Source organism: Plecotus auritus, assembly GCF_963455305.1.
Source record: "Plecotus auritus genome assembly, chromosome: 4".
NCBI lineage: Eukaryota > Metazoa > Chordata > Mammalia > Chiroptera > Vespertilionidae > Plecotus > Plecotus auritus.
This window is the reverse complement of record NC_137775.1, coordinates 179,564,285-179,588,363: the sequence shown is the minus strand read 5'-3', so window position 1 is coordinate 179,588,363 and position 24,079 is coordinate 179,564,285. Positions and strand designations below refer to the sequence as shown.

At 38.8% G+C, this 24,079-nt stretch overlaps 1 protein-coding gene across 6 annotated transcripts in view; it reads right to left on the bottom strand.

The window, feature by feature from the left end:
- Positions 1–5,765: 5,765 nt before the first annotated feature.
- The window catches only part of PALS2 (protein associated with LIN7 2, MAGUK p55 family member), a 62,361-nt gene continuing 44,047 nt past the window's right edge, over positions 5,766–24,079 (bottom strand). For 3 of the 6 annotated variants that reach the window (XM_080663715.1, XM_080663716.1, XM_080663713.1), the window contains exons 6-13: positions 23,046–23,087; positions 21,626–21,757; positions 19,659–19,758; positions 19,264–19,332; positions 16,652–16,813; positions 10,666–10,868; positions 8,146–8,274; positions 5,766–6,746 (exon numbers count right to left, since the gene is read on the bottom strand). In XM_080663715.1, the coding sequence (XP_080519841.1) occupies positions 6,570–6,746; positions 8,146–8,274; positions 10,666–10,868; positions 16,652–16,813; positions 19,264–19,332; positions 19,659–19,758; positions 21,626–21,757; positions 23,046–23,087 (1,014 nt within the window). In that variant the 3' untranslated portion in view covers positions 5,766–6,569. The remainder of the gene's footprint in view (positions 6,747–8,145; positions 8,275–10,665; positions 10,869–16,651; positions 16,814–19,263; positions 19,333–19,658; positions 19,759–21,625; positions 21,758–23,045; positions 23,088–24,079) is intronic. The other 3 variants (XM_080663717.1, XM_080663718.1, XM_080663714.1) reach the window with 1 other exon arrangement.

The window sequence follows — 24,079 nt, the reverse complement described above, 5'->3', positions numbered from 1 at the left end:
CCACGGTAATCCAGGAAGTGCTGTATGTCACGAGGTACAGGGTCCCAGAAACCAGCTGGGGAAAGAGTAGCAAAGTACCTTTTCTGGACACAGGCTTCCTGCACGCACCATGGCCACGCCTCCGGCGCTTGGCCAGCCAGGTGGGTGGGTCCGCCTTTCACGGAAGGGCTGGGGCTGAGCTGCCGGCCACAGCACACGGCTTTCCCACCAGGAGTCTCTGGGCAGGGGTCCTGGTAGCATCTCATGCCCTCTAAGCATAGAGGCCTCTTCTTGATCCTGCATTTTAACAAACTTCTGTCCTGGAACTGCTTTCCTTGAGTATGTTGTGTTTGAAACTTGGGCTGGCACAGAAGAAACAATGGTTAGGGTTTCCTTGTTAAAGAGAAGAGGCAGGTGAAAATTTATAAAACTAAATTACATTAGAGGCTTTTTATAAAACTATTAGCATTTAAAAGAAGTTTCCAAAGCTAACCTCATAGACTCTGTATTTTACTGTCTGTAAGCTTCAGTTCTACTTATAAATGAAACACTACATTTTCCCAATATTAAATATTTATTTCTTTTTACATACAAAAATATTTTACCAGGCATATGGAATTTCACAGATTGAACATTTCAATAATTTTTGTTTGGGGCAGTATCTGGAAATATGTGAAAAGAAAAATTTTATAGGGACAGTTTCTGAGAAATCAATAATTGAATAACAGAAAAATTTTATTTATACAAGGACAGTAATATTTCTTTTACACAGGACTTAGCAATACAATTACTTGGAATGCAGTAGCAATTAGTTTTTATTTTTAAACGTTTTCATCAGAAACTTACGTTAGCAGCTTGTTTAGCTTTGATGTTTAGGTTGCCAACAAGATTTTGTCCTCCATTAAAAAAAAAAAAGTCCTACAATCACTTCACAGACTAGAGGTTACAAAAGAGCATGCATCTGTGTTCAAAATAAAGGCATACCAAAATGGAATGGGGGAATCCCCCAAAGCAATGTTTTCACAACAAATACTCATCAAGGGCCCTAACGGACAGGCAGGAAATGACGCTTGGTGCCAACCCCTCGTGCTCACTCATCTACAGCAAAACCCGCGGTGCCACTTCCTTAACAACCGGTGTTACTGAAGAGACAGGGGCCCGTTCTTTTTTAAAGACAGCACACAGCCAAGAGAACGGTCCATCTTTTGTTTCAAGGACAGAGGGAGATGAGCTCTCCCTTGAGTCTGGTTCCACCTGGAAACACAAAGGCTTTTCTCATGTGGACCATGTTTCCAGGACAAGCTCTGTGTGCTCCAAGCAATGTGACTAATGCCGCTGCCCCTCTCTCCTATCGAAGGATAAGAGGAAAACCACATCCTCACAGCTGAGAGGTTTTTAATGCTACGCGTTTTCCCTCTTCCTCCACGCTCCCAGGCCACCTTGACTGATGTGTGGAAAAGCAAATTTCAGGCATGGCCTGTCAGATTTATGTCTCTCCCCTGGCTTGCTATTTCTGAAGTACAATACGGACCTCCATTTCCGACTTTTAAAAGCAGGCCTTTGGGCTTCTGCTCATGGTAGCCTGTTCAGTGGGACCCAAAACAGGCTTACAAGCATCGAGTCTTTCATCTCCCAAGTTATAAGCACCATTTACGTTCACTGTAGATGTGTCATTTAGTTTGTGCTGAAGATTAGAAAATAGTAAAAGCTAGCAGTAAAAAAAAAAAGAGAGAATCTTTGCTTCTGACAGACAGACTTAGGTGTGTGGAGGTCAGTTACCATCACAACGCTGCACCGCCAGCCAGCCAATGGCTGTGAGGCATCAGAAAGGGTCACTGAAATGCATTCGGTCACCAATGACCTGAGAAACAGACCCCCTTCAGACTTAATACCATCAGTTAAACAGCATGGACTGCGGCGACAAGTTTCAGGCGTGAGAACAGGGTAGAGCAGCTTTAAGGGGCAAAGATCAGTGTGCCTTGTGAGTAAGAGCACTGGGTTGCTTACTTAATTGATTTGTGAGTGGTCTGGTTGGCAGCAAGGAGTTGCTAAGCGTTTCAACTTGGAAAGGGATTCTAAACTAACATGGACCTCCTGCCCTGGGCCACTGGGAGCGGAACAGACCCTCTTCCGGCTCAGAGCTGTTTTAAAGCTGGAGACCAGAATCCAGGATGGTGTGCACCAGGTTCTGTGAGCTCCGGAAGAGGGACACTTTAACAGAATGAAAAGATAAGTAACCTCAATGCCAGCGCATACATGTAACAAACAGACCAAGTAGACTTCCTAGTTTAGCAGTTACCACATCAGAACTACAGATTACGTTTTGTAATTTAAGCTGAAGACAAACATTAAGTTAGCCTTATTTAACAAGTGGAATATTAAAAGTAAAGGGACATAAAAATTTTACTAAAGGTGAGGAGTCAGAATTAGGATCTCATTTTTATCAAAAGAGCAACTTTTAAAGAAGGTAGTGCAGTATACTGCAGAAGTGAAAACTATGCTTTTAAATTCTTACCTTAGAACATTTGATATCATCATTTCCTTCACTTTTTTGGCGATTAAAGACTCATTTTTTATTCTGTGCACTAAATCATTCCAGGAACACAGAAAGTAACATGACAGATTATGGGAAATATTTTAAAAATGAATAAAACTTGAAGCTAACAAAAAATTATTTAAAAAATAATCTTACCTTAAAAAATTACATAACTGTTATCTTCCTCAGCTATACAATGTCTATTTACATAAAAATGAATATGATGCTGAATTATTAGTCAATGGAATTCATTCTTAAGTTTGTGAATAATTTTCACTTGTACTATATACAATAATCTTATCATTAAAATAGTGAATCTGTCCTAAGAACTCAAAATACATTATAAATGTTATTACATGAATTCTCACAGCACATCCTTTGGAACAAGAGGAGGGCAGGTACCATAATCTCTAAGCCTGAACCATGTAACAAATTCATTAGAAGGTCGAAATAAGAATTTCTCAAGAGGTTTCCATCTAGCACTCTCCTTTTTCCTTAAGGAAATTAAGTTATAATGTTAACTTTATGGGCTTAATACTTCATTTATTTTTCAAAAAGGAGATTAGTATCTGACTTCAGGTGAGCCCTTTCAAACAAAGTGAAAAAAGTTCCTGAATGCATAAGAATTTGGAAGGAATAAAAAAAGTAAGAATATTAGTTATAATTACATGAGTGAATATATTTAGTTTTATTACTCATGTATTTTGGGAGAATATTACATATTCTACACATAGCTGTATATATATGTATGTTATATATATATATACACACATATATAAAATATATATATATATATATATATATATATATATATATATGGTGACTCAAACATTTAAAAAATGACCTGCTATCTATATACACAAAATTTCAGGATTGCCTTTTCCATATTTAGTATAAAGGTTCATTATTAAAAAATTATTGGCTCTCTAGCCTGTGATTTCTGGAAAAATTGAGTATTTTTTCAGAAGTTCTAAAAGTGCAATGTTAAGCAGGTCATTATTTTGATCAATTTTCAAACTTCTAATGCTCAGTGTTTACCAATTCAAAATAATTGTACCTAACTCCATGGCTATCCACCTTGAAAATCAACCCCAATCATGATCATGACACTTGTTATACATAAATTAAAATTTTAAAGTAAAGCTCATCGCTATTGTTATTAGGATATTATGGTCAAAACAACTAGTATCTGGCCATAATCTATAATGCCACATTATTGTATTTTATTGCTAGTTTGTATTTTCTAAATTTGTATTAATTACCAATTTGCTCTTTTAAGGAAAACATGTCTTTATCAGCAATTATAAGTAAATTTTGCTAAATTATAGAATTTAGGTTCAAGCTACTTTCGCTGTAGTCATATTGGGTTCATGAAAACGATTTTTAGTAAGCTATGCTCAGCAATTGTATAGAGTTGGCAAAAGTAAATCAAGCCCTGATGTACTGGATACTTGATATTACCCAAGCATCAAAAAGAAATTGAGAATGCACCATCAAGGCATTACTGTAATCAAGGTGAAATTCCACTTACAGCACATCACATATATCCCAGTAATTAGGGTTAAATTTTACTTAACCAGAGACATCAACTCTGGATATTTTTACATTTGACAGTGAAAGATATATGTATGACTACTTGTATATAAATAGTCATGCCCTGAATGCGGATACTCGCCTGCCCACAAGGAATCCTCGGGTCATTAATGTCCAAACAGGCACAGCATGTTTCCCAAAAGCATAAGCATTTGTGTGTGCGCACTGTAACTATTAGCAATCAATCAACATCACTTTAAACCATTTTCTCTTCAGCAAAGCTAATCATCTTAGCCCTCCTCACTGCTGCGGGAGAATCCTGGGGCCGCTGGCACTGCTTGCCCTGGGATCTCTGTGGTTCCTGCAGACTCAGGTTCAGTGGCTTTATTGAGATACATGAACTTTTCTAAATGTATTCTCTTCAACTCTGGCTTCTAGGCTGAAATGAACTAAACTGCGTTGCTTATTTCCTATTAGTAGGGAACTAGTGTGTATTAACTAAGTAGTTTCTGATGAGTACCATTTGTAATAGAAATAACTTCTTTACATATAGACTGTTTTCTAAATAATATGCACTTTATCCCATATGATAAAGCTAAAAATACATAGGATGTAAAAATCATCTCTATTTTGCCAAGATGATTGAAATAATCTGTGGATAAGCTGTTTGTGCTGCTACAAGGATCCCAAAGCTGTTCACAGACGAAGGCACGTGGAGAATGTGGAAGTGAAATTCCTCTTAAAATTTACAGTGTGTGGGAACACAAAGTCACAGGACCTCACCTCAACACTGCTTGGATTCATGTTGCTCGGAGAAGCCAATAATGTGACGTAAATATAGGCGGTTTAAAAGTTATCAAAGTTATTAAATGAATGTGATACATTTTGCCACCAATTTCCTATCCTAGGACAAAGAACATGAATTTGTGTTCTGGATATGAAATCCTGGAATTTAAAAATATTTATGGATTTCCACTCTTAAAATACAGCAACTTGAGTGTTTTGTTTTATTGTGAAAAGGTTTACAACAGTGTGTGTGTACCCCTCACCGCCTGCATTTCCTCCCCCTCCAGCCCTCCCGCGGGCATTCCAGGTGACAGCCCTGGTGACGGAAAACATGCAGCAGCCACCGGACAAAGACAACCGCCACCGGTTAAGTGCCTAGCCCTTTAAGTGTGAGGACTTCTATGTGAAAAGCTAGCAGCAATATAAAATACGGATGACTTACTTTGATGATGAGCCGCATCTCTGAATACTTTTCAGGAAGAATTTATACCATCCAAGAATCCTAAAGGAAGGTATTACTAACTGAGGTTGATTTGGAAATTTGTATGTATTAATGCATCTAGAGGAGAACTGTTTTTTCCCCCTAATCATTAAACAAAAGTGCATTTCCTTACAGAAATGTAAAAAAAATTAACATATATTATATAATATATACAATGTATATATTATATAATGTATATGTTATATATAGGTAAAACAGCTGACCATTATTTCCAAATTTTAAAAATCATTCAGTGGTCTGGGTTTTCTACACAACAAAGCGAACAAATAACCTTAATGATCACAACATACTTCAAAAAGCACACTGGTTCTTCACAGCCTCACCAAACGGCAACCTCAGAGGCACCTCTACACATCACAGAAATATGCAGAGGCATGACAGAGTTGCTGACCATATCCTAATAAAAACCTGTGTAAGACGTTCGTTTTTGTCCATTAAATTTTTACCTGTGAGAAAAAATATATGGCAAGTGTCATTTTGCTGTTTTACAGGAGGCACTCTGAGCCCACCCAGCTTGCTTGCCGTGTCCATGGTAACCTAACATCAGCCAGTCTTTGCGACAAACGAGAGTGCAAGGTATTGCTCTTCATGTTTTCACTGAAGACAGAAATGAAGGGGGAAAACCCAATATATCTGTATAAATCGGAACGGACAGCCATGGACCTCTGAAATAACAAAGCTACGGAGCACTGAGCAGACTTCTGATGTCAGGTTTGGATGGTGGTGGACTCGCTGTAGCACTGACATTCAGGGTCTGCTTCTGTAAGAAATTACATTAGGAAAGAAGGCCAATAACGACAATTTTCTAGAGTAACTTCCCCTTCACTTGTTAAATACTGAGCTAAATGGCAACTTTACAAAACTATTTCAAGTATTCATTATCACAGTGAAAATGTGAGACCAAGGTTCGAATGAATGAGTTGGAAATTCTTGTGATGAAAAAGGCAAGGGCACTAAATCAAAACATATACAAAATGCTTCAACGCATTTCTTTATGTGATATGAATAGATTGTCCATAAAAAGTTAGAAAAACTAAGGTAAGTTATATATTAGTACACCTTCCCAACCACCTTGTCTATAAAAATTCAGAAGAGTGTACTGGCATGTCCATCTGTGGTGGAATGCCTGGCCTTGGCAGACAGCTCCTCAGTGCACGCGTTTTCTCAGTAGCAGGTTATTTGCTGTAGTCGCTTTCTAAAAGTTGTATTTTAATTGTGAACCTTACTGACTCATCAGTAAACCCAGCTGATGGGGACCCACTGTGGCTCCATTCTCAGGTTCTCTATGGCAGTTTGTAGTTTCTCAAAGGCTTTGTCTAGATTGTCGTTTACGATGATCAAATCAAAATAGTGGTTGTATGCTCTCTGAATTCGTGCACTTTCATCCACTGTTTTCTTCAAGTCAGAGTCCTGTTGAAGAGTTTTAAAAGGAAATGTTTTTATTATAATGTATATTTACTTGCTCAAATAGCAACTCAGAGTGAACACAAGAAATTAGTAGCTTGGATAATTTTTTATTGTGATTCTGATATTAATTCTCAAAATCTAATCCATAGAGTGTTAAAAAGACATTACTATCTGTTCCTGTACCCATCTTCCCAACCGCATTCATGTTTGTGCCTATGAGTGCCCTGTATCTTCTGTTTCATTGACATTAGGGTAAGATTCCTAATTTAAAAAACTGCTGACAATAAGTAGGATGAAATCTAATGGACTCTAGATTATGGAACCCAATTTCTAGTGACTGTTAAGCTCAAAGCTAAATTTGCTGCCTATTTCCAAGAAAGAGGATCTTACAAATGTATTCTGAAGACTAACTTCACATTATTATTTTTTTTGCTAGCATTATTTATATATCATAGAATATTTCTAGTCATTTTAGAATGATGTGGGGGAATAAATAATGGGTTCTGCACGACTAAGAAAAGCTTTTACAAGTGTTTTGAAATTTCACAATTCTACATGTTCTTCAAATACTTATTGAGTTTCTATTAAAGTGTCTACTGTGTTTCATTATTTATGGATATAACAATGAATAGGACAAGAGGAGGTTCCAACCCTATAGTGAAGGAGACAGATAAAGGGCAAATAAACACAAGAACTTGTGAGTTTTAGTAAGTTCTATAAAAGAAAATAATCAGGAACAACACATTTTAAGGGATCTACTTACAAAGACCCCGAGTACATTACTTTTAAACTGAGAACCACAATGGGAGAAAGAGCATTCCAGGCAGAGAAAACAGCAATGCCAAATCCAAGTGGGAAATGACTGGATGTGTGAAGACACAGAAAGACCAGGTGGCCCAGGCAGTTAAGGGGTGAGGGGAGTAGTAAGTTGAGATGAACACAGAATAGGTCATGACGGACCCAGATGCAGTGGAGACATCCCTGGATTATGATGGTGGCAAAGGGTATGGAAATGACCCAGACTATTTACCTATGTTGGTGATAAAATCATTAGGATTAGCTGACGGGCTGGATGTGAAAAGTGAGGAAAATGACTGAATGGAGATGCTCTTGGGTTTCTAGCATGAGTTAAGCGGGTGGATTTAGAAGATGCAGAGTTGGGGAGTAGGGCTGGAGAGAACATGACTTTTTTTGGGGTGGGGGGTTACGGGTGGGGGAGGGAAAGCAAATGTTCTACTTTGTACATGTTAAGTTTAAGATGCCTGTGAGACATCCAAGTACGCAAGTCAGAGCTCTGAGGCCCGAGTTATCGACATATAAATTAGGAACCACCAGCATGACAATAGGAAAAGGACAAATTGTAGGAGGAAGTAACATTGTTAACCTAAAAAGAAGTGCTCACCGTCAAAAGCTTGGTAGCAATGCCAGCGTCCACCACAGCTTTGTGCATGGCGCGCAACGTCTCCAGCTCTGGAGCGGCGATGAAGACAACGTAGGGCATGAACTCCGATGTCCTCAGCACCTTCAGGGCCTGTGCAGGACAACAGTCACACACCACTTACATAGGATTCGAATTTGTATCCTTTCCCTTTACTTTTCACTAAATAATCAAAGTCTATCTGCCTCTTCCTAAGGATTAAGAATATAATTTAACACTTGCCCCACTTCTATCCTTTGATTCCATACAGTACTTTCCTAAAACAGTGATCCATTAATTGTGTTCTGACCTCTTCTACCCTTTGAGCTTCCTGAACAAAGGAAAGCATTACATTAATGAAGGACCCAAAAGTCAGCAAGACCGCTGTAAATGTTTTTATGTTAATGGTAGAATTCTGCTAATACTGAAAAAGCTAGAAATAATTTAAATGTCTACTAGCTAGAGAGTGGTTACATAAGTTAATATACGTCTATATTATGAAATACTATGCAGCAATTACAAAGATTAAAAAAAGCTCTACAGTAATCAACATGAAAAGGTCTTCAAGAAACATTATTTAATAAAAAGAACTAAAGAATTTGTATAGAATTTTTCATTTATGTAAAAGAATCAACAAAAATAGAAAATATATATATGTATACACACTTTAACGGCTGATAGCTATTAAAATGAAATGTATTTTAATGAACACTGCTTTTATAATTATTCAAAGTGCGTGTATACATTTTTTGGGAAACCTTGTATATGTGTGTGTGTGTGTGTACACACGCAAAAATACATAATTTTTTACTTAAGGCCTAGTAAAAAGACAGGAAGATACACACCAAACTCAATAATATTTACCTCTGAGTAGGGAAGTGAGATTGGGTTGAAAGCAGAAGGGTGGTAAGAGAGACACGGAATGGAATGAAAATGAAATGAGTATTTGTGTGTGTTGGGTGGGAAGGGGTGTGACTACAAATTTTTATTCTTTTTAATTATCTTTAATTTAAAACATTCTTTCAACTACAGTTTAAATTCAGTATTATTTCACACTAGTGGCCCAGTGCACGAAATTCGTGAACATTAAAAGGGGATTATTAGAGGAAATAATTTACTATTGCTATTTGTCCTTTCTCTATAATAGAAGTGTCAGAGATGAAAGAAAATTAGTAAAATGTATCTGAAAACCTTCCTCCTGTCAGAGTCTGGGGTGCACCACAGGACCCAGAGTCAAATCCCCGCCCACCCACATGCACCTCAAAATTGCGTGAGACCCAGACCCGGCCCCCACATTTGGCTAGATACAGACCCGGCCAGTCCCACCCTAGTCAAGCCCCGCCGGGCAGAGGGCGCAGCCTCAGGTCCACCATCAAGCTCCACTAGCAGGGGGGGGGGGGGGGCGCAGCCTCAGGTCCACCATCAAGCCCCGCTGGGTGGGTGGGGGGGGGGGTGGGTGGGCATGGCCTGAGGTCCTCCATCAAGCCTTGCCAGGCGGGGGTGTGCAGCCTCAGGTCCCCCGGGCCAGCACTGGGAGGGGGGCGCAGCCTCAGGTCCCCCATCAAGCCCCGATTGGGGGGGGGGGCATGGCCTGAGTTCCCCTGACCCAGCACTGGGGGTGCACCTTGAGGTCCCCTGTCAAGCCCTGCTGGGTGGGGGACACGGCCTGAGGTCCCCTGTCAAGCCCAGCCAGGCAGGGGGCGCAGCCTCAGGTCCCCTGTCAAGCCCTGCCGGGTGGGGGGTGCAGCCTGAGGTCCCCTGTCAAGCCCTGTCAAGCCCCATGGGGGAGGGCGCAGCCTCAGGTCCCCTGGCCTGGCGCTGGGACGGGGGGACGTGGCCTTAGGTCCCCCAGCCTAACGCCAGGGCGGGGAGCACGGCCTGAGGTCCCCTGTCAAGCCCTGCTGGGTGGGGGGTGCAGCCTGAGGTCCCCTGTCAAGCCCTGTCAAGCCCCATGGGGGAGGGCGTAGTCTCAGGTCCCTGCTGATTGCTCATTAAGGCTCCTTATGGGAACTTGGCCTCAGCTGTGGGTGCAGCCATCTTTGTGATGGATGGTCAATTAGCATATTCCCTCTTTATTAGATAGGATTAGTTTCAGGTGTACAGCACAGTGGCTAGACAATCATAGACTTTATAAAGTGTTCCCCCTGATATTTCCAGTACCAAACTGGCACCATGCATAGTTACTGCAATATTACTATATTTCTAGGCTGTACTTTACATCCCCGTGACTATTCTGCAGCCTGGTTTAAATGTTAAATTTCACATTTTCTAATGTATGCATTTATGTATTACTTGAACAAGTAAACAAATACTGAACTTCTGTCATGTTTCTAGTGCTTGGCTACTTGGTCAGAGATTTATTTAACTAGCGGATGCATAACAAGGTTCTCTATCACCAACAGGTAACGGAGGGAAAGAGCTACCTTCACAATCCCAAATCAAAATAGAACAAAAACGCCACGGGAAATAAAACTTAAAATCAGCTCTGGAATCCACGCAGCTTACTTGTGGGTTGACATCCAAAATGCAAGTTCGTCCAGTTTGGACAACTTCAAGAATAGAGTCAATCTTGGTTCCATAGAGATTTCCTTCATATTCCCCATGTTCCAAATATTTTCCAGCTTTAATATCTGCTTCCATCTCAGACCGTGACACGAACTTATATGCTTGGCCATCTTTTTCATCTTCCCTTGGTTTCCTGGAGGTAACTAAATAAAATCATGTCGAGAATTTACACAAAGAGAATGCAGGATTTTAGAAAACAGACTAAAATGAACAGGGTAGCTTAAGATGCTTCTGTTTAGTGCCTACGGCCAAATCTGGCCTGCTTCCTATTTTTGCAGATAAAGTTTTATTCGACCACAGCTACACTCATTCTTCTTACCTATGTTTCACTTGTTTTATACTAGTGGAGGAGTTGCGAGAGAGACTAGATGACCTGCAAAACCTAAAATATTTACCATGTGGCCCTTGAGCAAAATAGTTTGCTGATCCCTGATTTATAGGAATGTTTTAAAAGGTAGTTCCCAAATATACAATTTGTATTAAAAAAAAAACGTGCTTGATAAGGTCAGTTTGAAACTCAAAATATAGTTACCTGGAAGCAGAGTCCTGCATTTAAATTCTTAATTATGGTGAATCCTAGTAAGTGTGAGGTATATTGCAAGTGAGTATCTTTTCCAGCTGACCCGCACTTACTCCCCTTTCCTCAGGAATATCAATATGTCCTCTCCTTTCACTTTAACATTTCCTAACTGAGTGCCAAGCATCTGAGCAGTTCTCCTACTCTTAGTTGGTATTATCGATTTTCTGAAGTGTACTTTTACCCACAAATTATCCTTTATTTTGTCTCAATACCTTTATTTCAGCTTCCTGCTTACTTATACTCCTAATTATTATATTTTGTGCATTAGTGGTGGAACTAGCCACCTCAAAGGTATTAAGGTCTATTAACTTTCTCTATTCTGATCTGATGTGTGTATTCTTGCTCAGAGAATGAGAACAAAGAAACCAAGTGAAAATTTAGAGGATCCTTTGCCTGACATTTTAGAGCTTTAAATACTTGCAGAGACCTACAACTCCCCTGCAACTTGGGCCACGCTAGGAATGGACTATTATCACCTTTCAAACTGTTGCAAAGATGCAGAGTCAGGTACTCTCTGCCAGCCTGTGAATACTAGCTTGGAAGGAGGGAAGGAAGCGGGGAGGGGCCACAAAAGAGAGATACTTTCAAATTTAGCCTTAATCTGAGCTTGGCTGGATCAGATATAAAAAAGTTTTCAACTTCTAATCAAATACTTAACACATGCAGAATGTCTGAAGAAACCATCAAACACATACACTTAAAATTAGAAAATAATCCAGATCAAAAGTTGATGGTATTTAGACTATTTATAATAAACACAACACATCAAGAAAACTTTTGTAAGAACAAAATGAACTTCAAACTCAATAAATCAACAAACAAGTGTTGCCAAGGATGTGAAGAAAAAGGAACAGCCCTTGTGCACGGTTGGTGGGAACGTAGATTGGTGCAGCCAATGTGAAAATCCATATGGAGTTACCTCAAAGAATTAAAAGTGGAACTGCCTTATGACCCAGCGATTCCATTTCCGGGGTATATTCGAAGAAACCCAAAATACTGATTCGAAAGAATATATGCACCCCTGTGTTCACTGCAGCATCATTACAATAGTCAAGATTTTTGGAATCAGCCCAAGTGTCATCAGTACACGAGTGGATAAAAAAACTGTTGTACATTTACACAATGGAATAATGTATGGTGGACCTGGAGAGCATTACGCGGCGAAGTAAAATAAGCCAGTCAGGGAAAAACAAATACCATATGATTTCACTTATATGTGGAATCTAATGAACAAAATAAACTAATAAACAAAATAGAAAAGAACTCCTCATAGATACAGAGAACAGACTGGCCGCTATCAGAGGAGTGTCAAGGAGCTGAGTGAAAAAGGAAGGAATTAAGCAAACAACAACAACAACAAAAGCCCCTCATAGACACAGACAACAACAGTGCAGTGATTGCCAGAGAGAAAAGAGAGTGGGGGGAGGGAGAAGAGGGTAGAGAGGGGTAAGTGGTGATGGAAAGAGACTTGATTTGGGGTGGTGAACACACAATACAATATACAGATGATGTGTTATAGAACTGTACACCTGAAAGCTGTTTTATTAACCAATAAATTCAGTATTTTTTTTTAAATGGGGACCTTCACACATTGCTGCGAGTGTAAAATAACATGGCCACTGTGGAAGACAATGTGGCAGTTTCTCAAAACGTAGTCACAGGGTCACTACTGGACCTACCAATTCCGTTTCTGAGAAAAGAACACATACATGTCCACAGAAATACCTGTACGCAAACGTTAATAGCAGCATTATTCATTACAGTTGAGAAATAAGAGCAATCCAAGTGTCCATCAAGTGATGAACAGATAAACAAAATGTGGTGGAGCCATAAAATGGAATAGCATTCAGCAATAAAAAGAAGCTAAGTGCTGACACCAGCTGAAACATGGATGAACCTTGAGAACGTTGGTAAATAAAGAAGCCACCATAAAACATCACATACTGCATAATTACATTTCTGTGAAATGTCCAGACAGGCACATTTTATTGTGGCAGAAAGCCCACTAATCATCAGCATCAGTTAAAAAATATGCACACAAAGGCACATCATTATTAAATTCAAAATACTGAAAAACAACAAAATATAACAAAAGACCCTGAATATCTTTGAAAGAAAACAGGTCACGCACAAAATAAGAAATAAAAAAATATATTTTTGGTTGATTTCAGAGAGGGAGGGAGAGGGAGAGACAGAAACATCAATGATGACAGAGAATCACTGATCAGCTGCTTCCTGTTCCTACCCACTACTGGGGATCGAGCCCGCAACCGGGAGTGTGCCCTTGACTGGAATGGAATCCAGAACCCTTCAGTTCTCAGGCCGATGCTCTATCCACTGAGTCAAAACAGCTAGAGCCAAAATAAGAATGTGAATGACAGTGAACTTCCTTTTTATTTTGTAAATCCTCACCTGAGCATACTCCTCCTTTTTTTTAACGAGAGTAGAAGAGAGAGGAAAAGACAGAGAGAAACATCGATGTGAGAGAAACACATCAATTGGTTGCCTCCTGCACGTGCCCCAACCAGGGCCTGGGCCAGGGAGGAGCCTGCAACCAAGGTACGTGCCCTTGACTGGAACCGAACCCGGGACCTTTTGGTCTGCAGGCCGACACTCTACCCACTGAGCTAAACCGGCTAGGTCTGACAGTGAACTTCTTAACAGAACTGGATTCAAGAACTACATCTTTTGAGTTTTACAATCTAGAATTTCTACTCTCTGTTAAATAATCAAATATAGGGCAGAAAACATACATCTTCAAATACAAAGATGCACAAAGACATCCCATACACCATTTCTTGTGAAGTTACAGGAGGATGTGCCCAGCAAAACAAGGCAATAAACCAAGAAAGAAGAATGGGGTCCAGGAACAACAGCTTTGAGCCAGGACAGCAGCAAAAGGAAAGACATCACCGTGGCAACAACGGGGCAGTCGAGACAGCCCATGGTGCTCACGAAAGTAAAAGGACTGCGGTCTGAGACAGAGGTCTCCAAGCAAAAGTCATGACTTCACAGATAAGTGAGTCTTTGCTTTAAAACAAAACTATACACATAAAACCAAGGTAAAGAGAAGAAAACAGACGTCTAGTGATTGCTGGGTGGGGGAAGAGGGAGAGAAAAATAAAAAGGGGTTAACGGAAACTATAGTTACCTCTAAACGGGGAGGACAGTCAGGAAGTCAACAGATGAGGCCCCCACTGGACAAGGCAAGAAATAGCAGAATGAAGACAATTAAGAAACAGGGAAGGCTATCAGAAGAAATAGCAAAAAGAAAGAAAAGCAACTGTTTCTAGTAAGTAGGCCCAAGGCGGGGGTGAGGAAAACGGGGGGTTATATTTTCCATTATTTAAGTACTACTTGATTAAAATACTGTACATGTATTAACTTGCTAAAAATAAAATACTTTACAATTCTTTGACCACAGTGAGGCTTTAATAACTACTGAATTAGGATTTGTCCGAGTTGTGTGATTCAAGTGCTTACAATGGAAAGCCTTCCCCTGAAGGGATTACAAACAGCACATGAGGGCAATGGTAAGGTTACTCCTCCCACCAACCCCTAAGAACTTCAGCAATAAGATCACTCACTGAGAATTAAACCTCAAAACTGGGTAACAGAGAAACTCTGAAACTCATCGTAAAGAGATGGAGTGACGTCAGGCTATGATCTGACTCAGGACAGCTTAAGGGCACTAATATACGTTAAGAAATACTGTGTTAATCACGAAGGGGGCGTGTTCAGCAATAGCTGCACAGAAAGGCGAGCTGCAGAGGCAACACTGGCTTGTTTAGGTACAGCACATGTAAGTTCCGAGAAGGGAAGGCTAGTGCATCTTCGAAATAAAAGCAAATGTGTATTAGTCCTTATAATAAGTCAGTGATATCATCTAACTCCTTGATCTAATCCCATTCTCATCAAGCATACTTCTGACAATACTTTCCATGTAAATATGCAAATAAGGAAAGAATGCAAAAATCATAAAATGAGTATTTGGTTCACTTAATGGTTATACTTCCCATCAGCATCATTTCATTTTTTCTATCCATCTCTGTGACCTTCATTAATGCTGCCTGTCCTGGAAGATGAATCCCCCCCCCCACTTTTTTAATTTCTTTACTAGAGGCCCGGTGCACGAAATTTGGGGGGGGGGGGGCGGTCCCCCTGAGCCCAGCCTGCACCCTTTCCAATCCGGGACCCCTCGGGGGATGTCCGACTGCCAGTTTAGGCCCGGACATCCCTCTCACAATCCTGGACTGCTGGCTCCTTATCGCTCACCTGCCTGGTCTCCCCCAACTGCCCCCCTGCCGGCCTGGTTGCCCCCAACTGCCCCCCCTGCCAGTCTAATCGCCCCCAACTGCCCCTCGCCCGCCGGCCTGGTCGCCCCTAACTGCCCCCTCCACCCCCCCCGCTGGCCTGGTTGCCCACACAGCCTGCTGTTCAGTCGTTTGGTCATCCCTCACTAACCCCACTGCCAGCCTGGTTGCCCCACGCAGCTTGCTTGTTCAGTCGTTTGGTCATCCCTCACTAACCCCACTGCCAGCCTGGTCATAGGCAGCCATCTTGTGAGGGTGTGACAGTCAATTTGCATATCAACTTTTTATTATATAGGATTAAGGTATTACATATGTGTCCTTATCCCCCACTGCCCCCCCACCCCCTCCACTCATGCCCTCACCCCCCTGGTGTCTGTGTCCATGGGTTAGGCTTATATGCATGCATACAAGTCCTTTGGTTGATCTCTCCCCCTTACCCCCACCCTCTCCTACCTTCCCTCTGAGGTTTGACAATCTGATCAATGCTTCTCTGTCTCTGGATCTGTTTTGCCAGTCAGAGAAAGATAAATATCACATGATCTCACTCATTTATGGAATATAATGAACAACATAAACTGATGAACAAAAACAAAAACAGATGAATCCCTCTTGCTGTGCTATCCAAAACCAGGATTATGACCTTGCAGGCTCACACAAACTAACAAAGGGATTGCCAGAGAGGTGACTGAGGACCCAGCAGGTTTCTCCCTTTTTTTTACACCAACATGGGTGAAAAATACAACTTTTCACATAGGCATCGGAAGTAAAGAAACTACAAAGTTAATGCTGCTTTTGCACAACTCTTACTACTTGTGTTTAGCGTTTCTGAAGTACAGAGTTTGGAGGAGCGACTGCCACCAGGCGGCAGGCTGACGAGAATATGCTACTTCCAGGCCGTACAGGAGCTGCCAATATCTTCTCTTTGCTTGTTTTCACTTTCATAATAAAAACCTATTTGGGACTAAATATCACAATTATGTGCCCTCACCACATTTTCTTGCCAATTAAACAGAGAAGAAAACACAAAACTTACATGGCACCGTGGTTCCAAATCTAGTGGGATTCAATACTATGAACCTGTTTTTCAAGCTTCTTCGTCCCACACCTTGAGCTCCTATTAATACTAATGTCCTTCTCTGGAAGGGAGGCATTCTGGCTACCTCCTCGTAGATCTGGATTTCATGACGGTCAAATTCTGCAGGTAAAGGAAATGGGAAACACCACATTCAATTGTCTTTCATGTGGATGAGAAACTTCTGCTATTCTGTTCAGTAATGACTTAACAGGCATAATAGTGAAATATCACTTGAATTGTACTCAGTACAGATTTGTTTTTATTAATTTGATAAAGTACAAGAAATTATTTTACATTTTGATTTAAACATCTGCCATCCATTTGTTTCTTAAAAATTTGACTAGCCAAGCTAGAAAAATGCCCGTGCTTTATTCCTATCAGATATTCTACGCATAAAACCTTCTTATCAATTCGTGAGTAGAAATAATTCCTTTAATATAAATAATCTGGTGACAAATAGTTTATATAATTTATTCAGCTAAAAACTGTGTATCAAATATGGAGGACAGCAGTATACCTAGCGTGGCAGCTTCAATAAGTCCTTACAGAATGAGTGTGCCCTTCCAGGGATATCAGTGATTAAGTCCTTATAGAATGAGTGTGCCCTTCCAGGGATATCAGTGAGTAAGTCCTTACAGAATGAGTGTGCCCTTCCAGGGATATCAGTGATTAAGTCCTTATAGAATGAGTGTGCCCTTCCAGGGATATCAGTGAGTAAGTCCTTATAGAATGAGTGTGCCCTTCCAGTGATATCAGTGAGTAAGTCCTTACAGAATGAGTGTGCCCTTCCAGTGATATCAGTGAGTAAGTCCTTACAGAATGAGTGTGCCCTTCCAGTGATATCAATGAGTAAGTCCTTACAGAATGAGTGTGCCCTTCCAGGGATATCAGTGATTAAGTCCTTATAGAATGAGTGTGCCCTTCCAGGGATATCAGTGAGTAAGTCCTTACAGAATGAGTGTGCCCTTCCAGGGATATCAGTAAGTCCTTACAGAATGAGTGTGCCCTTCCAGGGATATCAGTGAGTAAGTCCTTATAGAATGAGTGTGCCCTTCCAGTGATATCAGTAAGTCCTTATAGAATGAGTGTGCCCTTCCAGTGATATCAGTAAGTCCTTACAGAATGAGTGTGCCCTTCCAGTGATATCAGTTAAGTCCTTACAGAATGAGTGTGCCCTTCCAGGGATATCAGTGAGTAAGTCCTTATAGAATGAGTGTGCCCTTCCAGTGATATCAATGAGTAAGTCCTTACAGAATGAGCGTACCCTTCCAGGGATATCAGTGAGTAACTCCTTATAGAATGAGTGTGCCCTTCCAGTGATATCAATGAGTAAGTCCTCACAGAATGAGTGTGCCCTTCCAGGGATATCACTGAGTAAGTCCTTATAGGATGAGTGTGCCCTTCCAGGGATATCAGTGAGTAAGTCCTTATAGAATGAATGTGCCCTTCCAGGGATATCAATGAGTAAGTACTATCTTGGTGACTGCAAATAAGTTTGATTAATAAATGCATACAGACAACATAATGACATTTAAATATTAAGATTCTGAAAATATGTATATAATAAAATATAGGATCCAAATTATTTTCAGTGGAAACACATTCCAAAATTATATTAATAGTCAATGGTAAAATTACAAATTTTCTATTTTATAAGAAAGGCTTAAGAACACATATTTCATAAATAGTAAGGCTAAACTGAGTATAAAATATTCTACTGCCATCATTATGACTATCACTCTAAATTTATAGTAAGAACACTTCTTAGGTTATTTTAACAGCAACTCTTTGCATAGTTTCCCCACAGGAGGGAGAGCCTATTTTCTCCTTATGTATTATATTCTAATTTACTATTCAATTATTTCCCTTAGAGCAGTGGTCGGCTCTGTTGACTAATGAGTTTGCCGACCACTGCCTTAGAGTATGCTATTTAATTCATTACCAGTGGAGAGGCAGCTCTGAAGTAAGAAAGTGCTTTAAAACTGACAATCCTTCGAGTAAGCCTCCAGAGCTGCACGTCACTCCTATCAGCCTCTAAACTGAAAGGAGCAACTCCGGTAGTTGTCATATTTATCTTTCCTTAAGTCTAAAAGATTTAAGAAAGAGTCCTCCTGGATCAAACTAAGATTCATTTGGTCAGTAATATTTTCCCCAAAGAGCTATGGACAATGTTATGCCTGAATATAGTTGCCTTTAATCATAACTCTTTCATACCTTCATAAAGGCATTTTCCTCTTTAGAGATGACACATAAATTATCAAAATTCTCTGAACAAATAGTTTCAATTATAACATTGCTCCTTTATTAATATAAGCATCCTAAGCAATTCACTGTGTTGTAAACTATACTCATAAAATAAGCACATTGGTCATAGTATAAGCATATATAACATCAGGATTTAAATAATGTCTTCATATTAAATTGTACCATGCGTTCACATGCCAACCCCTTGAACTAGGTACTAATCTGAATTATATTCATTGAAAATTATATACGTAGACTTTATGCCACACCGATTAACAATATAAAGCTATTTCACTTGGACTTCTCAAAAAGTACTGCAAACACACCTGCATTTCTGGTGGTGAGATACATCATCTTTTTCTTTTTTTTGCTACTTATGGTTCCACAAAAAGGTCCTGAAGGATGAAAAGACAAATATAACTTGAACAGAATGTCAATGATACAACTGCCCTGTGGATTCGACAGGGGTGGGAGCATGATCTTCCCAGTGTTGCATCCTACAAAGCAGAATGGGGCAGGTGAGCCACTGAATTCTGGTACCATACCAGCAGGTGGCAGAAAGGGATCAAAAAGTTTACTTTTGAGGGAGACACAATAAAGCAGATGGGAGGGATTAATTCTACACATACAGTAAATAAATTCACTTGCTAATTCAGATGAAAGAGGCAAAGAAAAGTGTCCACAAAGGACAACTTGTTACTTATTATGTGGAGCTCATCACCTGAATTGTCCCAGTCTCTTCTAACAAATGCCTTTCTCTTCTCTTCCAGGAACTGGCTTGGAATGAGACCAGCGCTTCCTCCCTCTTTTACATGGCTAGCCTAGAATCAAATTAATGAATTGCATATCTCAGTGACCAAAACTTGAGACGATATTCTAAAAAGTAGAACAAGCAGTAGTCAGTAAAAAATACCACAATTGCTCTTAAAACTGACCTTGAGATTTAAACCTATGGCATTGCAAGTCATTTAAACACTTTAGCACTGAGGAGTCAAGTGGCACCTGTCAACCCACCCACCATCTGTAAGGAAATTTGGGGACCAAAATAAGAAAGTACACAGGCTCTTTAAATTACTAAAACTTTTTATTTATAACACTAAGTTAGTCGAAGAATAGAAAGGAATAAATGCTACTCTATGTGTTTACAGGACATTTTACCTAGCATCCTTTAGTAAGATATTACTATCAGCCTTAATCCTACCATGTTGGTGTTTCCTGAGGCCAAATCAAAGAGAAAGACAGCATCAGGGAAACAGAGGGGAGCATTTAATTCAACGCTATCAGCAATCCGAGTATCCTGAGAAACAGTAAGTTTGAAAGAGTAAAACTCCACCTACTGTCAAGAACTAACTTTCAAAGTAAAATCCAAAGAAGTGCTAGCTTAATATAGTGGCTGGAGAACTGGCGACTAGTGGCTTATCCCACAAAGTTAGTGACTTTATTCTAACAAACTAGCATTAAAAAAATCTGGTACATTTTTAGCAATTAAAATCCTGGAAAAAAAAATAGAATTAAAGGAATAGACCATGAAATGCAGGAAGAAACTGAAATAATGGTGAAAAGGATTAGATGACAGATGGCATTCAAAAAGTGGGGGGAAAAAAGACAATATTGGAAAAGTTCAATAAAGCAAACAGCCACAGAAGGCAGATTTTTCAGGTGAGCAGTCTAAGAAACTCAGTGGAAACTTCTTGAAATCATGAATTCTATTTAATTTACTCGTTTCTTAGTTTTCTAACCTGTTGCACAGAGCAGTTGTACAGATTGATGTCTTAATTTAAATATAAGGACACACCAGTGAGATTGTTCTCATTCTTGTAATTCATTCCCCTTAGAAGCCACTATAACTTATTAGAGCTAATGTGAGTTTCTGGTATCTCCGTTTGGTTTAGAGTTTGGTGCTAGGTCCTGGTCCTTTTCTCTCACAGCTTGTTCTTCAATGAGACTCTGACAGTTTAAGGGAGTTTAAACTTTCCAATTTGTTAGTTTTCTCCAGTTCTGAACACTGTGGTTGTTAGCCAATGTAAACAATGACAAAAACAGACTTATGGCTGCTAGAGATTTCTGAAAGCTGTATTAAGGGAAGGAAGAAGAACATCATCACACAGCTTTGGAAAACGGAAGGGACAAAATACAGTGCTAACACACATCCTTTCCATACACACAAAATTCAAACCACGATCAAAAACAACACTGACAATAAAGCACACCTTCATTTCTCAATAAATGAAAAGAGATGGGCAAATAGATTTAAGAGCTTAAAAATTATGCTTTATTTGCCATGAAAGTATTCGGAGGGAAGGGAAACAAGAGAAAGACTACTACAACCACAATAAAAGACTCCTTAGTTAAAACCAAGACACTGAAAAGGGAGGACCTCAAATGAGCTGTTCCTGCCTGATTCTGTTCTTACTGCACTCACCCATGGGGAAGCACCAACAGGCCTAATCCCTAAACCAGTAGTGGCACCACAGGCTAGTTCATTCTGCATTTATTAACAGCCATTCACAAATTCCCTCTCAATTTGGCCTTCTGTCCACAAAATTAGCAGCCCTGCAGCCGGAGTTGTTCATGCAGGTAAAACCATTGGAACGAATGCTAATACCTCTTTCCTGAATATGCAGATATTGGCCACATTAAGGTTGAAAATAAAAAAGCAGGTGAGAAAATTCTGAGTAGCACACTCACCTGCCACCAATTTGGATCTTCTCTGTTTACAATCTGAAGAATTTCTCCTTTTGAGAACTTCAATCCTGCTTCTTTGCAGGGTATCAGGTTATCGTTGTATGGATTATAATCAAAATGACATTTCACAAATACCTAAAACACACAATTAAAAGTACTATTAAAACAATGAAATGAAATGAAAACAATTAAAAGTACTATAGATGCACCATTTATCACGGGATTTTTGAAATCTTTTTCAAATCACGTTGATTTTATTGTAATTGATAATGTATTTAATACTTCAACTATGGAACTTGTCTCTCTCAAATAAAAATTAAATTATTAGAACATTAATAATTCGGTATCAGAAAAGAAAATATGAAATAAACATTAGCTCTACATTAACATCCTAAACAATATATGCAGTTGATTTAAGGCATGTATTTCAGATACATTAGGACTGACTTTTTGAAAGGGCTCTGAAACCAAATTAAATAATGAAAGTTCATGTTGAAGTCAGACCCAAAATATATTTAGTAATCTTAAAAGGTAACCACATAGACTTACCAGTACACGGGCCAAAACTAGTGTGGAAAATACTTTTCTGGAATCATCTTGCTCTGATTTAAATTATCAGTATTAAATTAAATAAAATAAATACTGAAAAAGCCTGGAAACTATTTTAAATTCATTTAATTATACAAATTTCTTTTGAATCTGTTTTATCAATATAAGTATGTCAGTTACCAGTTAGTTATGATCTCCAGTATCTAAGAGTATTTTGCTTAGTCACTTTAATTTGAATTCTAATTAAGCTAAGCATTTTCAGTATTTGATGGCAAGTTCAGACAGATTACTTTCTTAAAACAATTTTTTTCATGCATATTTATAGAGATTCAAATTTTATCTTCTAAAGAACTTACTTAGCATTAATCAGCAGGTAAACTTTAACAAGCAGGGAAACACATAATTAGTCAAAATAATGTTATTTTTCTACTTATCATATTTCTATAAATATAACCACACAAGATATTCAAATAACACAAGCAGATACATTATATTATTAGTGTAGTAAAATGCAATATTGTGGATGCATATTGGAAAATTTGATAAAATTTTAGTTATTTACAATTAGATGATTTTCAAAGAAAGCATTCTGAACATTTTCAATAACTTTGGAAAGGCTAAATATTAATGCTTAAAAATCAGTAAGCCAATAATTTTTTATGATATACAATTTTAGAAATATCTAAAATTCAAGCATACAAGTAATATTAAGCTTGCCTAAAATGTGACAACTGGCTAACTTGACAATAGCATGCAGCTCAATGATTTGGCAATGGAGAAAATCCAAAATGATTAAGTTTAATCAAGGTAGATTTAGTTGTCTGATAGGACAGAAAAATGGAGTAGCACAGAATGCCCTGGAATAACATCATACCTGACGGACGTGGGCTGGATGCCTCTCCATATTGATGCCACTCTAAAAATACATTTTTCATTGTATAAATAAAGCCAGGCTTTAAAGGGATAATGAATCAACAAAATATAAACAAACACTGGCCCATTTTATTACTTCACTCATTTAGTCAAGCAACTACTTCCCGAAAGAATTGTCCATATCTGAACGTTATAAATCAAAGCAGCAAAAAGATAGAGGGGTTTGAGATGAGGCACAGAAAAAGATGAGTATGCAAAGTTGTAAAAATACTGGGATATGCCTTACTTCTCAAGAAAGCTGCACTGAATGAATAATAAGGGCACCCTGTCATCTAACCATGCCTGTTTATTATTCTTATCTGTGGACAGAATATGTTTTATAACCATAAAGCTTACACTTTCTGAGGAAGTCCAAATTTCAAACATTCATTCCCCTACTCCCATCAAATTGTTCTGAAAATGTCATTATTTGTGGAACAAAAATTATAGCTTTCAAATGTAAAGAATTCCTAAAAGAAATAATTTTTATTTATTAATTTATCAAATTAATTTTGGAACATATTAAACTGGCTTTACTTTGAACTTTGAAAATTTGTCTGAAAAAAATTAATGAACCCAATCTTTGATCTAAACATTTTGTAATGACCTTAAAGTCATTAGATATTTGTCAGGTATAATTACATTTTATTAAGTGCATTTTAAAGTGTTTCACTAAGAGGCTATGGATGTTAACTACTCACTCGTTATTAAAAAGTTGCTAAACACAACCTAAAATATTTCAATCCCATATTCTGAATGACTAAAATCTAAAGAAGATGCAAGAAAGAAAAGGAAGTACAAATGGCTTTTAAACACAGGAGGAGATATTCAAATTCACTCAGAATAGAAAAATAAATTAAAATTATATTATATTATAACATTTCTTCCTGTCAGATTAGCAGAAATCTAAATACTTGATATACCATGGCTAGGTCTATGGGCCAAGAGCCATTTTTCTAACAGATTGGTGAAAAAACTGGTTCAATTCCTTGGGAG